Source organism: Salmo salar, chromosome ssa16 (assembly GCF_905237065.1).
Source record: "Salmo salar chromosome ssa16, Ssal_v3.1, whole genome shotgun sequence".
Lineage (NCBI taxonomy): Eukaryota > Metazoa > Chordata > Actinopteri > Salmoniformes > Salmonidae > Salmo > Salmo salar.
In genome coordinates this window covers 73,061,450-73,076,885 of record NC_059457.1, presented here as the reverse complement: position 1 = coordinate 73,076,885, position 15,436 = coordinate 73,061,450, and the positions used below count along the sequence as shown (strand labels likewise).

At 47.9% G+C, this 15,436-nt stretch overlaps 1 protein-coding gene across 4 annotated transcripts in view; it reads left to right on the top strand.

Moving 5' to 3' along the window:
- The window catches only part of fndc3ba (fibronectin type III domain containing 3Ba), a 117,946-nt gene that overhangs the window by 94,955 nt on the left and 7,555 nt on the right, over nt 1–15,436 (top strand). For all 4 annotated transcript variants that reach the window (XM_045697723.1, XM_045697721.1, XM_045697725.1 and 1 more), the window contains exons 24-25: nt 3,247–3,483; nt 14,759–14,925. In XM_045697723.1, the coding sequence (XP_045553679.1) occupies nt 3,247–3,483; nt 14,759–14,925 (404 nt within the window). The remainder of the gene's footprint in view (nt 1–3,246; nt 3,484–14,758; nt 14,926–15,436) is intronic.

Here is a 15,436-nt window from a genome sequence, read left to right as displayed (position 1 = left end):
CACTCCCCTGTCGTCCTCTCTCTCTCTCTCTCTCTCCACTATCCTCTTTCTCTCCCCTGTCGTCCTCTCTCTCTCTCTCTCTCTCTCCACTATCCTCTTTCTCTCCCCTGTCGTCCTCTCTCTCTCTCTCTCTCTCTCCACTATCCTCTTTCTCTCCCCTGTCGTCCTCTCTCTCTCTCTCTCTCTCTCCACTATCCTCTTTCTCTCCCCTTTTCTCTTCTCTCTCGTCATCTTCCACACTTTCTGTCTTGTGGTTGAGTAACTACAACCTGTGTGTGTGTGTGTGTGTGTGTGTGTGTGTGTGTGTGTGTGTGTGTGTGTGTGTGTGTGTGTGTGTGTGTGTGTGTGTGTGTGTGTGTGTTTGTGTGTGTAAGTCATCAAGGAAAGGTTACTGTCTGTAAATGTCAGACAGCAAAATAATTAAGGTAATGAGAGAGAGAGAGAGAGAGAGAGAGATCACAGTGGAAAAGTAAAGACAAAAGAGAGATTGTCCAGACAGAGAGAGAGAGTGAGGGAAAGGAAGTGAGATTGTCCAGAGAGAGAGAGGAGGGTTCCTGGAAAAGAAGACAGGACATTGGAGGGACTCTAGTAAACAACAGAAAATAGATGGAACAACAACACAGTAAGTCCAGACATATTATATTCCTGACATGTCATTCAGGACTGGCCATTACTATCCATAGAGGTTAAGGAACTGTAAGAACAGATCTGAGAACAGATCTAAGAAAAGAGCTAATACAGCGTTATAACTGTAATACACTGGATGAGATGACTCTAGATGATTGAGGTTGATGTGATTGTAAGAACAGATCTGAGATCAGATCTAATACAGCGTTATAACTGTAATACACTGGATGAGATGACGCTAGATGATTAAGGTTGATGTGATTGTAAGAACAGATCTGAGATCAGATCTAATACAGCGTTATAACTGTAATACACTGGATGAGATGACGCTAGATGATTGAGGTTGATGTGATTGTAAGAACAGATCTGAGATCAGATCTAATACAGCGTTATAACTGTAATACACTGGATGAGATGACTCTAGATGATTGAGGTTGATGTGATTGTAAGAACAGATCTGAGATCAGATCTAATACAGCGTTATAACTGTAATACACTGGATGAGATGACGCTAGATGATTGAGGTTGATGTGATTGTAAGAACAGATCTGATATCAGATCTACTACAGCGTTATAACTGTAATACACTGGATGAGATGACGCTAGATGATTGAGGTTGATGTGATTGTAAGAACAGATCTGAGATCAGATCTAATACAGCGTTATAACTGTAATACACTGGATGAGATGACTCTAGATGATTGAGGTTGATGTGATTGCTTTTCCTCTTTATATTCCTCTCTATTCCAAGTTATTCCATAGGGATGATGTTGAAAGGCATGACTAGGGTTGCAAAATTCCCTGGTTTTCCATCCTGTTGGAGCATTCCGGATTTCTTGCTTATTCCCCCCTGATTCTAGGAATCCTCCAACCGGGATTTTAGGAAAACCAGGGAATTTATTGAAAGTTTGCGGAATTTTGCAAGGCGTGACTTGTTTTCGGGAACAGAAAATATCAGTCAGGAGAGACTGGGTTAGATGCATGCCGGCTAGGTGAGGTTAGGGGGTCAGTCAGGAGAGACTGGGTTTGATGCATGCCGGCTAGGTGAGGTTAGGGGTCAGTCAGGAGAGACTGGGTTAGATGCATGCCGGCTAGGTGAGGTTAGGGGACAGTCAGGAGAGACTGGGTTAGATGCATGCCGGCTAGGTGAGGTTAGGGGTCAGTCAGGAGAGACTGGGTTAGATGCATGCCGGCTAGGTGAGGTTAGGGGTCAGTCAGGAGAGACTGGGTTAGATGCATGCCGGCTAGGTGAGGTTAGGGGTCAGTCAGGAGAGACTGGGTTAGATGCATGCCGGCTAGGTGAGGTTAGGGGTCAGTCAGGAGAGACTGGGTTAGATGCATGCCGGCTAGGTGAGGTTAGGGGACAGTCAGGAGAGACTGGGTTAGATGCATGCCGGCTAGGTGAGGTTAGGGGTCAGTCAGGAGAGACTGGGTTAGATGCATGCCGGCTAGGTGAGGTTAGGGGTCAGTCAGGAGAGACTGGGTTAGATGCATGCCGGCTAGGTGAGGTTAGGGGACAGTCAGGAGAGACTGGGTTAGATGCATGCCGGCTAGGTGAGGTTAGGGGTCAGTCAGGAGAGACTGGGTTAGATGCATGCCGGCTAGGTGAGGTTAGGGGACAGTCAGGAGAGACTGGGTTAGATGCATGCCGGCTAGGTGAGGTTAGGGGTCAGTCAGGAGAGACTGGGTTAGATGCATGCCGGCTAGGTGAGGTTAGGGGACAGTCAGGAGAGACTGGGTTAGATGCATGCCGGCTAGGTGAGGTTAGGGGACAGTCAGGAGAGACTGGGTTAGATGCATGCCGGCTAGGTGAGGTTAGGGGTCAGTCAGGAGAGACTGGGTTAGATGCATGCCGGCTAGGTGAGGTTAGAGGTCAGTCAGGAGAGACTGGGTTAGATGCATGCCGGCTAGGTGAGGTTAGGGGTCAGTCAGGAGAGACTGGGTTAGATGCATGCCGGCTAGGTGAGGTTAGGGGTCAGTCAGGAGAGACTGGGTTAGATGCATGCCGGCTAGGTGAGGTTAGGGGTCAGTCAGGAGAGACTGGGTTAGATGCATGCCGGCTAGGTGAGGTTAGGGGTCAGTCAGGAGAGACTGGGTTAGATGCATGCCGGCTAGGTGAGGTTAGGGGTCAGTCAGGAGAGACTGGGTTAGATGCATGCCGGCTAGGTGAGGTTAGGGGTCAGTCAGGAGAGACTGGGTTAGATGCATGCCGGCTAGGTGAGGTTAGGGGTCAGTCATGACTCAGTGGACAGAGGAAACATCCATCATTATAACGCCTCTAATGCTGCCTCTCCTCTGCTGTTAACCAGCATTAGTACTCAGACACACAGACCATACAGTTCTGTAGATATGTACTGGGGTAATAATGTTATATGATGTACTGTTTGATCTTTAGTTTTATGTGTGATGGAAGTGCGTTTGGACCCCAGGAAGAATAGCTGCTGCAGGAACTAATGGGGATCCCACACACACACACACACACACACACACACACACACACACACACACACACACACACACACACACACACACACACACACACACACACAAACTGGTTATGGACAAACTAACTTTCACACACTCAATCTATCCTAACCCCTCTCTCTCTTTCTCTCTCAGTGTGCGGATCCAAGCGGTGAATGTGATTGGCTGTGGCCCGTTGAGCCCACCCCTGGTGGCTAGGACACGCCCCCTCCCTCCGGCTCCTCCTCCTTTGGAATGTTCGGCTGCCGGCCCCCAGAGCCTGAAACTGAAGTGGGGGGAGAACGCTGCAAACACACACACACACACACACACCCGCGCTCTGCTCTCCAATGACATGTTCTACACACTACAGATGGAAGATAAGAACCACAGGTAGAGTATAGAGCACACACACACACACACACACACACACACACACACACACACACACACACACACACACACACACACACACACACACACACACACACACACACACACACACACACACACACACACACAGCTACTACACTCCAATGGTTCCAATGGCTCAATGTTATGTACTTTCTAGATAAAAGCATCTGTTATATGACCATATCACAGTTCTACTGAAGGAAAATACTTCAAACGCATTGTGTGAGTGAGTGAGTGAGTGAGTGAGTGAGTGAGTGAGTGAGTGAGTGAGTGAGTGAGTGAGTGAGTGAGTGAGTGAGTGAGTGAGTGAGTGAGTGAGTGAGTGAGTGAGTGAGTGAGTGAGTGAGTGAGTGCGTGCGTGCGTGCGTGCGTGCGTGGGGTGGGGAGATAGGTAGAGGAAACAACAGTAACCAGTAGATCTAGGGAGAACTCACGATGAGAACGTCTAGACTACAGAAGTAATTAGAACCATGAACTGGTCAACCATGCTGTCCATTAGAGAACAGACTGAAGGAGGGAGAGAAATAAATAGAGAGGTAGGGAGAAAGAGAAATGGAAGGGAGGGAAGGGGGAGCAAGGGAAGGAGGGAAAGTGGAGGGAGGTTGGAGCGATGGAAGGAGGGAGGGTGAAGGGAAGGAGGGAGGGTGAAGGGAAGGAAGGAGGGAGGTTGAAGGGAAGGAGGGAGGTAATACAGGATAAGTGAGAGAATTAGAGAGACTGTTTGTCTGCCGAGCAGTGCCATGGGTGATGGGTATGCTTGGCATCCCTAGCCACAGCCACATTACAACATGGATAACTGGTGTGGTTGGCATCCTGGCATCTTGGCATCCCTAGCCGCAGCCACATTACGACATGGATAACTGGTGTGGTTGGCATCCTGGCATCTTGGCATCCCTAGCCACAGCCACATTACGACATGGATAACTGGTGTGGTTGGCATCCTGGCATCTTGGCATCCCTAGCCACAGTCACATTACGACATGGATAACTGGTGTGGTTGGCATCCTGGCATCTTGGCATCCCTAGCCACAGTCACATTACGACATGGATAACTGGTGTGGTTGGCATCTTGGCATCCCTAGCCACAGCCACATTACGACATGGATAACTGGTGTGGTTGGCATCTTGGCATCCCTAGCCACAGCCACATTACAACATGGATAACTGGTGTGGTTGGCATCTTGGCATCCCTAGCCACAGCCACATTACGACATGGATAACTGGTGTGGTTGGCATCTTGGCATCCCTAGCCACAGCCACATTACGACATGGATAACTGGTGTGGTTGGCATCCTGGCATCTTGGCATCCCTAGCCACAGCCACATTACGACATGGATAACTGGTGTGGTTGGCATCTTGGCATCCCTAGCCACAGCCACATTACGACATGGATAACTGGTGTGGTTGGCATCTTGGCATCCCTAGCCACAGCCACATTACGACATGGATAACTGGTGTGGTTGGCATCTTGGCATCCCTAGCCACAGCCACATTACAACATGGATAACTGGTGTGGTTGGCATCTTGGCATCCCTAGCCACAGCCACATTACAACATGGATAACTGATGTGGTTGGTATCTTGGCATCCCTAGCCACAGTCACATTACAACATGGATAACTGGTGTGGTTGGCATCTTGGCATCCCTAGCCACAGCAACATTACGACATGGATAACTGGTGTGGTTGGCATCCTGGCATCTTGGCATCCCTAGCCGCAGCCACATTACGACATGGATAACTGGTGTGGTTGGCATCCTGGCATCTTGGCATCCCTAGCCACAGCCACATTACGACATGGATAACTGGTGTGGTTGGCATCTTGGCATCCCTAGCCACAGCCACATTACAACATGGATAACTGGTGTGGTTGGCATCTTGGCATCCCTAGCCACAGCCACATTACAACATGGATAACTGGTGTGGTTGGCATCTTGGCATCCCTAGCCACAGCCAGAGGGTAGTGTCCTAACTGATGGGGCGGTAATTAACTGACTGTCCAGTATGACCCCCACAATGCCAACATACACACCCTTCTATTCTAGCAGAGCTGAACTGCTTTCACAGCTTGTTGAGTATATACCCCTCCCTCTCTCCTCTCCTCTCTCCTTTCTCCTCCTTCATACCCATACATTCACCCCCCGCCAGACAGCTCTTATTGAATTACATACTGGACGCCTATTGGGCCCTGAAATATTGCTGGTCACGTGACAAATGAGATGATTGTGGACGACAGGAAAAAGAGGACTGAGCATACCCCCTTTCTCATCGACGGGGCTGTAGTGGAGCAGGTTGAGAGCTTCAAGTTCCTTGGTGTCCACATCACCAACAAACTAACATGGTCCAAACACACCAAGACAGTCGTGAAGAGGGCATGACAAAACCTATTCCCCCTCAGGAGACTGAAAAGATTTGACATGGGTCCTCAGATCCTCAAAAGGTTCTACATCTGCACCATCGAGCGCATCCTGACTGGTTGCATCACCGCCTGGTATGGCAACTGCTCGGCCTCCGACCGCAAGGTACTACAGAGGGTAGTGCAATCGGCCCAGTACATCAATGGGGCCAAGCTTCCTGCCATCCAGGACCTCTATACCAGGCGGTGTCAGAGGAAGGCCCTAAAAATTGTCAAAGACTCCAGTCACCTTAGTCATAGACTGTTCTTTCTGCTACCACACGGCAAGCGGTACCAAGAGGCTTCTAAACAGCTTCTACCCCCAAGCCATAAGACTGCTGAACATCTAGTCAAATGGCTACCCAGACTATTCACATTGCCCCACCCCACCCCCCTCCCCTCTCCACACCACTGCCACTCTCTGTTATCATCTATGCATAGTCACTTTAATGAACTCTACCTACATGTACATACTACCTTAACTAACCGGTGCCCCCGCACATTGACTCTGTACCGGCACCCCCCTGTATATATAATTTTTTACTGCTGCTCTTTAATTACTTGTTACTTTTATCTCTTATTCTTATCCGTATTTGTTGAAACTGCCCTGTTGGTTAAGGGGCTCGTAAGTGAGCATTTCACTGTAAGGTTGTATTCGGCGCATGTGACTAATACAATTTGATTTGATTTGATTTTGACCTGCCCAGGAAAAACTCAGGGTTCTAGTTACAAGCTGACCTTGTCTTGAGCCCAGGAAAACCTCAGGGTTCTAGTTACAAGCTGACCTTGTCTTGTGGTCAGGAAAAACTCCTGTCCCTATTGATATATGCACCATATTGCCTACTCCTGTAGACCCATTTCCTGGGCGCGTCATCCAAAGTCGCATGCGCAGTTCTCAATCAAAAAAATCGGTTTGTTTACACGGAAGTAAATACGATCACGTCCGACTTCAGACGCAGCTCATGCAAGTTAGCAAACACATAATCAGACGGTTATCGTCTACCACATCGCAGATATCATCGGAGGATTGATTACCTAGCAAGCCAGCGAGGCAAGGGAAAACATCCCAAAGAGATCTTGTTGAACACAGCCATAGCCATCAGACTGGTGTGTTGTCATTGTCATCAGTCACTCAGCTGGGTTTGTCCAGGTCCTGACGTCCGTGCATAGCTATCTGCTACAGGGATTGTTGTTGCGAGTGTGCGCGCATCACTCCAACGTGACATCTGCTTGTATTCACCAAGCCTTAATAGGAAACTAAATGCAGGCTAGAACTGCGTCTCAAATGGCACCCTATTCCCTTTATAGTGCACTACTTCTGACCAGGGCCCATAGGGGCCTAGCAAAGTGCCCTAAAACAAGTCTGTAATGCATTTAATGGATCCGTGTGATTCCTGACACATTTCAGACTGTGATGAATATTAAGAACATTTCATTATGAGGAGTTTAGCTGCATTTAGCAGTCTATCTCTCTACCCCCATCTCTCTCCCCCTCTACCTCCTCTCTATCTCTCTCCCCCTCTACCTCCTCTCTATCTCTCTCCCCCTCTACCTCCTCTCTATCTCTCTCCCCCTCTACCTCCTCTCTATCTCTCTCCCACTCTACCTCCTCTCTATCTCTCTTCCACTCTACCTCCTCTCTACCCCCCCTCTCTCTCTCTCTCTTCCACTCTACCTCCTCTCCCCCCCTCTCTCTCACCCTCTACCTCCTCTCTATCTCTCTCCCCCTCTACCTCCTCTCTATCTCTCTCCCACTCTACCTCCTCTCTACCCCCTCTCGCTCACCCTCTACCTCCTCTCTATCTCTCTCCCCCTCTACCTCCTCTCTATCTCTCTCCCCCTCTACCTCCTCTCTACCCCCCCTCTCTCTCCCACTCTACCTCCTCTCTATCTCTCTTCCACTCTACCTCCTCTCTACCCCCCTCTCTCTCACCCTCTACCTCCTCTCTATCTCTCTCCCACTCTACCTCCTCTCTACCCCCCTCTCTCTCACCCTCTACCTCCTCTCTATCTCTCTCCCCCTCTACCTCCTCTCTATCTCTCTCCCTCCCCCTCTACCTCCTCTCTATCTCTCTCCCCCTCTACCTCCTCTCTACCCCCCTCTCTCTCACCCGCTACCTCCTCTCTATCGCTCTCCCACTCTACCTCCTCTCTACCCCCTCTCTCTCACCCTCTACCTCCTCTCCATCTCTCTCCCCCTCTACCTCCTCTCTACCCCCTCTCTCTCACCCTCTACCTCCTCTCTATCTCTCTCCCCCTCTACCTACTCTCTACCCCCTCTCTCTCTCACCCTCTACCTCCTCTCTATCTCTCTCCCCCCTCTACCTCCTCTCTACACCCCTCTCTCTCCCCCTCTACCTCCTCTCTCTCTCTATCCCCCCTCTCTAGCTCTCTCCCCCTCCCCCCTCTACGTCCTATCTATCCCCCCTCTATCTCTCTCCCCCTCTACCTCCTCTCTATCCCCCCTCTCTATCTCTCTCTCCCTCCCCCCTACCTCCTCTCTCTCTCCCCCTCTCCCTCCTCTATCTCTCTCCCCCTCCCTCCTCTCTATCCCCATCCCTCTTTCTATCTATCTCTCTCCCCTCCCCCCTACCTCCTCTCTCTCTCTCTCTCTCTCTCTCTCTCTCTCTCTCTCTCTCCCCTCTCCCTCCTCTCTATCTCTCTCCCCTCCCCCCTACCTCCTCTCTATCCCCCCCTCTCTCTCTCTCCCCCTCTCCCTCCTCTCTATCCCCCATCCCTCTCTCTATCTATCTCTCTCTCTGCATGTGTCTCTGCAGGGTAGAAAGGGGATCATCAGATCTATATGGACTTAACTGGCAGTAACTGGCAGTATTGGAGACCCCCCTCTCCTCTACTCTCCTCGTATTTTCCCAGTCCCTCTTTTCCCCTGCCGCTCCTGAACAGACAGCATTAGGGCTGAATTACCTGGAATCTCTGTAATTGACAGATTGCTATGGTAACCAGATACACAGACACTATGAGAGAGAGAGGGAGAGAGAGAGAGAGAGAGAACAGTATTATTGGCAGTAAACAAAAACATATCAAATGACCAAACAGCAAATATTGTTTTCATTTCTACAATGACCTTCTCAAACTCATGTGGTGTCTCGACACCTGTCTGTCTGTCTGTCTGTCTGTCTGTCTGTCTGTCTGTCTGTCTGTCTGTCTGTCTGTCTGTCTGTCTGTCTGTCTGTCTGTCTGTCTGTCTGTCTGTCTGTCTGTCTGTCTGTCTGTCTGTCCCCTCCTCTCTCTCTCTGTAAGATGTCCTAGCCGTGTCTGAATCCTGGCTTAGGAAGGCCACCAAAAACCCTGAAATGTACATCCCTAACTATAACAAGATAGAACTGCCAAAGGGGGCGGAGTTGCAATCTACTGCATAGATAGCCTGCAGAGTTCTGTCTTACTATCCAGGTCTGTACCCAAACAATTCGAGCTTCTACTTTTAAAAATCCACCTTTCCAGAAACAAGTCTCTCACCATTGCCGCTTGCTATAGACCACCCTCTGCCCCCAGCTGTGCCCTGGACACCATATGTGAATTGATTGCCCCTCATCTATCTTCAGAGCTCGTGCTGCTAGGTGACCTAAACTGGGACATGCTTAACACCCCGGCCACCCTACAATCTAAGCTTGATGCCCTCAATCTCACACAAATTCTCAATGAACCTACCAGGTACAACCCCAAATCTGTAACACGGGCACCCTCATAGATAACATCCTAACCAACTTGCCCTCCAAATACACCTCTGCTGTCTTCAACCAGGATCTCAGCGATCACTGCCTTATTGCCTGCATCCATAATGGGTCTGCGGTCAAACGACCACCCCTCATCACTGTCAAACGCGCCCTAAAACACTTCAGCGAGCAGGCCTTTCTAATCGACCTGGCGCGGGTATCCTGGAATGACATTGACCTCATCCCGTTAGTAGATGATGCCTGGTTATTCTTTAAAAGTGCCTTCCTCACCATGTTAAATAAGCATGCCCCACTCAAAAAATGTAGAACTAGGAATAGATATAGCCCTTGGTTCACTCCAGACCTGACTGCCCTTAACCAGCACAAAAACATCCTATGGCATACTGCATTAGCATCGAATAGCCCCCGCGATATACAACTTTTCAGGGAAGTTAGGAACCAATATACACAGGCAGTTAGGAAAGCAAAAGCTAGCATTTACAAACAGAAATGTGCATCCTGTAGCACAAACTCAAAAAAGTTCTGGGACACTGTAAAGTACATGGAGAATAAGAGTACGTCCTCCCAGCTGCCCACTGCTCTGAGGCTAGGAAACACTGTCACCACTGATAAATCCACTATAATTGAGAATTTCAATAAGCATTTTTCTACGGCTGGCCATGATTTCCACCTGGCTACCCCTCCCCCTGTCAACAGCCCTGCACCCCCCCACAGCAACTCGCCCAAGCCTTCCCCATTTCTCCTCCTCCCAAATCCAGTCAGCTGATGTTCTGAAAGAGCTGCAAAATCTGAAAGTTATCTGCTGAAATTGTTGCAACCCCTATTACAGCCTGTTCAACCTCTCTTTCGTATTGTCTGAGATTCCCAAAGATTGGAAAGCTTCCGCGGTCATCCCCCTCTTCAAAGGGGGAGACACTCTAGACCCAAACTGCTACAGACCTATATCTTTCCTACCCTGTCTTTCTAAGGTCTTCGAAAGCCATGTTCCCGACCATTTCGAATCCCACCGTACCTTCTCCGCTATGCAATCTGGTTTCAGAGCTGGGCATGGGTGCACCTCAGCCACGCTCAAGGTCCTAAACGACATCATAACCGCCATCGATAAGAGACATTACTGCGCAGCCGTATTCATCGACCTGGCCAAGGCTTTCGACTCTGTCAATCACCACATTCTTATTGGCAGACTCGACAGCCTTGGTTTCTCAAATGATTGCCTCGCCTGGTTTACCAACTACTTCTCTGATAGAGTTCAGTGTGTCAAATCGGAGGGCCTGTTGTCCGGACCTCTGGCAGTCTCTATGGAGGAACCACAGGGTTCAATTCTCGGGCCGACTCTCTTCTCTGTATACATCAATGATGTCGCTCTTGCTGCTGGTGATTATCTGATCCACCTCTACACAGACGACACCATTCTGTATACTTCTGGCCCTTCTTTGGACACTTTGTTAACTAACCTCCAGACGAGCTTCAATGCCATACAACTCTCTTTCCATGGCCTCCAACTGCTCTTAAATGCAAGTAAAACTAAATGCATGCTCTTTAACCGATCGCTGCCCGCACTTGCCCGCCCATCCAGCATCACTACTCTGGACGGTTCCGACTTAGAATATGTGGACAACTACAAATACCTAGGTACCTAGTTAGACTGTAAACGCTCCTTCGAGACTCACATTAAGCATCTCCAATCCAAATTTAAATCTAGAATCGGCTTCCTATTTCGCAACAAAGCCTCCTTCACTCATGCTGCCAAACATACCCTCGTAAAACTGACCATCCTACCGATCCTTGACTTCGGTGATGTCATTTACAAAATAGCCTCCAACACTCTACTCAACAAATTGTATGCAGTCTATCACAGTGCCATCCGTTTTGTCACCAAAGCCCCATATACTACCCACCACTGCGACCTGTACGCTCTCGTTGGCTGGCCCGCGCTTCATACTCTTCGCCAAGCCCACTGGCTCCAGGTCATCTACAAGTCTTTGCTAGGTAATGCCATGCCTTATCTCAGCTCACTGGTCACCATAGCAACACCCACCCGTAGCACGCGCTCCAGCAGGTATATTTCACTGGTCATCCCCAAAGCCTATTCCTACTTTAGCTCCATTTCCTTCTAGTTCTCTGCTGCCAATGACTGGAACAAACTGCAAAAATCACTGAAGCTGGAGACTCATATCTCCCTCACTAACTTTAAGCACCAGCTGTCAGAGCAGCTCACAGATTACTGTACCTGTACAAAGCCCATCTGTAAATAGCCCATCCAACTACCTCATCCCCATACTGTATTTATTTATCTTGCTCCTTTGTACCCCAGTATCTCTACTTGCACATTCATCTTCCGCACATCTTTCACTCCAGTGTTTAATTGCTATATTGTAATTACTTTGCCACCATGGCTTATTTATTGCCTTACCTCCCTTATCCTACCTTATTTGCACACATTGTATATAGACTCTTTCTACTGTATTATTGACTGTATGTTTGTTTATTCCATGTGTAACTCTGTGTTGTTGTATGTGTCGAACTGCTTTGCTTTGTCTTGGCCAGGTCGCAGTTGTAAATGAGGACTTGTTCTCAACTATCCTACCTGGTTAAATAAAGGTGAAATAAAATAAATGAAGATGCAGTGAAAGAAGTACACCCCCACCTCTGTCTCCCCCTCTCTCTTCTTATCGTCATGTTTCCAGACCTGTCTCTCGCTGCTTTTATTTTTGTCCATTTGAAGCTCGGAGCGTGTAGCCTCCCTTCCTCCTACATACACACAGAGAGAGAGAGAGTTGTTCTGCCTTTTGTAGCCCATCATAGCTGGTGCTGGTGTTTTGTTAGGCTTTTGATGGGGGTGTACCTGCTATGTAATGTTCTCAGAGTGTGTGTTGTGTACCTGCTGTGTAATGTTCTCAGAGTGTGTGTTGTGTACCTGCTATGTAATGTTCTCAGAGTGTGTGTTGTGTACCTGCTGTGTAATTTTCTCAGAGTGTGTGTTGTGTACCTGCTGTGTAATGTTCTCAGTGTGTGTTGTGTACCTGCTGTGTAATGTTCTGTGTGTGTTGTGTACCTGCTGTGTAATGTTCTCAGAGTGTGTGTTGTGTATCTACTATGTAATGTTCTCAGAGTGTGTGTTGTGTACCTGCTGTGTAATGTTCTCAGAGTGTGTGTTGTGTACCTGCTGTGTAATGTTCTCAGTGTGTGTTGTGTACCTGCTGTGTAATGTTCTCAGAGTGTGTGTTGTGAACCTGCTGTGTAATGTTCTCAGAGTGTGTGTTGTGTACCTGCTATGTAATGTTCTCAGAGTGTGTGTTGTGTACCTGCTGTGTAATGTTCTCAGAGTGTGTGTTGTGTACCTGCTGTGTAATGTTCTCAGTGTGTGTTGTGTACCTGCTGTGTAATGTTCTGTGTGTGTTGTGTACCTGCTGTGTAATGTTCTCAGAGTGTGTGTTGTGTATCTACTATGTAATGTTCTCAGAGTGTGTGTGGTGTATCTGCTATGTAATGTTCTCAGAGTGTTTGTTGTGTACCTGCTATGTAATGTTCTCAGAGTGTGTGTTGTGTACCTGCTGTGTAATGTTCTCAGAGTGTGTGTTGTGTATCTGCTGTGTAATGTTCTCAGAGTGTGTGTTGTGTATCTGCTGTGTAATGTTCTCAGAGTGTGTGTTGTGTACCTGCTGTGTAATGTTCTCAGAGTGTGTGTTGTGTACCTGCTGTGTAATGTTCTCAGAGTGTGTGTTGTGTATCTGCTGTGTAATGTTCTCAGAGTGTGTGTTGTGTACCTGCTGTGTAATGTTCTGTGTGTGTTGTGTACCTGCTGTGTAATGTTCTCAGAGTGTGTGTTGTGTATCTGCTGTGTAATGTTCTCAGAGTGTGTGTTGTGTACCTGCTGTGTAATGTTCTGTGTGTGTTGTGTACCTGCTGTGTAATGTTCTCAGAGTGTGTGTTGTGTACCTGCTGTGTAATGTTCTCAGAGTGTGTGTTGTGTACCTGCTGTGTAATGTTCTCAGAGTGTGTGTTGTGTACCTGCTGTGTAATGTTCTCAGAGTGTGTGTTGTGTACCTGCTGTGTAATGTTCTCAGAGTGTGTGTTGTGTACCTGCTGTGTAATGTTCTCAGAGTGTGTGTTGTGTACCTGCTGTGTAATGTTCTCAGAGTGTGTGTTGTGTACCTGCTGTGTAATGTTCTCAGAGTGTGTGTTGTGTATCTGCTGTGTAATGTTCTCAGAGTGTGTGTTGTGTACCTGCTGTGTAATGTTCTCAGAGTGTGTGTTGTGTATCTGCTGTGTAATGTTCTCAGAGTGTGTGTTGTGTACCTGCTGTGTAATGTTCTCAGAGTGTGTGTTGTGTACCTGCTATGTAATGTTCTCAGAGTGTGTGTTGTGTACCTGCTGTGTAATGTTCTCAGAGTGTGTGTTGTGTACCTGCTGTGTAATGTTCTCAGAGTGTGTGTTGTTTATTTCAGGCTAAGTGGTGTGTTAATTGTTAGACCCTGGTTGTGCCAAACTGCCTTGCCAAAACTACCCTGGGTCATAACTCATCATTTACACACACACACACACACACACACACACACACACACACACCACGGTCTGCCAGCACTGATGATTATGGAAATGTCCTGAGAGTAAAAACAGAATGTTTCGTTGGGCAGAGATGGACTTGTCCTGTTTACCGGATTAACTGGTCCCACTGCATATATGCAATAAAGAGAACATAACAACAGTTGAAATACCCTAAAAGAAGTGTGTGTGCGTGTGCGCATCACTCCCCTACCATACAGGCTTCAGGTGAAGTTATGTCTGTCACTATCAGACGCTTAGCGGAAGCTCTCTATCTCTCTCATTCTCTCTATCCCTCCCTCCCTCCTTACCCATCTACCTCTTTATCTCTTTCCACTGCCTTCTCTCTTTATGAGAGCCTGCTTTCATCATTTTATTGGACTCCTTATTGTTCTCTCTCTTTCTCTCTTCCTCTGTCTCTATTGCGCTTTCTTTTTCTTTCTTTCTTTCTTTCTTTCTCTCTTTCTTTCTTTCTTTCTTTCTTTCTTTCTCTCTCTCTTTCTTTCTTTCTTTCTTTCTTTCTCTCTCTCTCTCTTTCTTTCTCTCTTTCTTTCTTTCTTTCTTTCTTTCTTTCTCTTCCTCTCTCTCTCCTAACCTCTCAACCTTGTCTTTCTGTCCAGGTTTGTGTGTATCTACAGAGGTCCCAGTCATACTTACAAGGTGCAGCGCCTGACAGAGTCCACCAGTTACCGGTTCAGGATCCAGGCATGTAGTGACGCAGGGGAGGGACCCTTCTCAGACACGCATACCTTCTCTACCACCAAGACTGTACCCTCCGCACTCAAAGGTAAGGGTGTGTGTCTGTCTGACGGTGCGTGGGTTTCCGTCACAGGAGGCTGCTGAGGGGAGGACGGCTCATAATAATGGCTGGAATGGAGTGAGAGGAATGATATATCAACCACATGGAAACCATGTGTTTGATGTGTTTGATACCATTCCATTTATTCCGATGCAACCACTACTAAACTCGGCAAAAAAAGAAACGTCCCTTTTTCAGGACCCTGTCTTTCAAAGATAATTAGTAAAAATCCAGATAACTTCACAGATCTTCATTGTAAAGGGTTTTAACACGGTTTCCCATGCTTGTTCAATTAACATAAACAATTAATGAACATGCACCTGTGGAACGGTCGTTAAGACACTAACAGCTTACAGACGGTAGGCAATTAAGGTCACAGTTATGAAAACTTAGGACACTAAAGAGGCCTTTCTACTGACTCTACTGACCAAAAGAAAGATGCCCAGGGTCCCTGCTCATCTGCATGAACGTGCCTTAGGCATGCTGCAAGGATGCATGA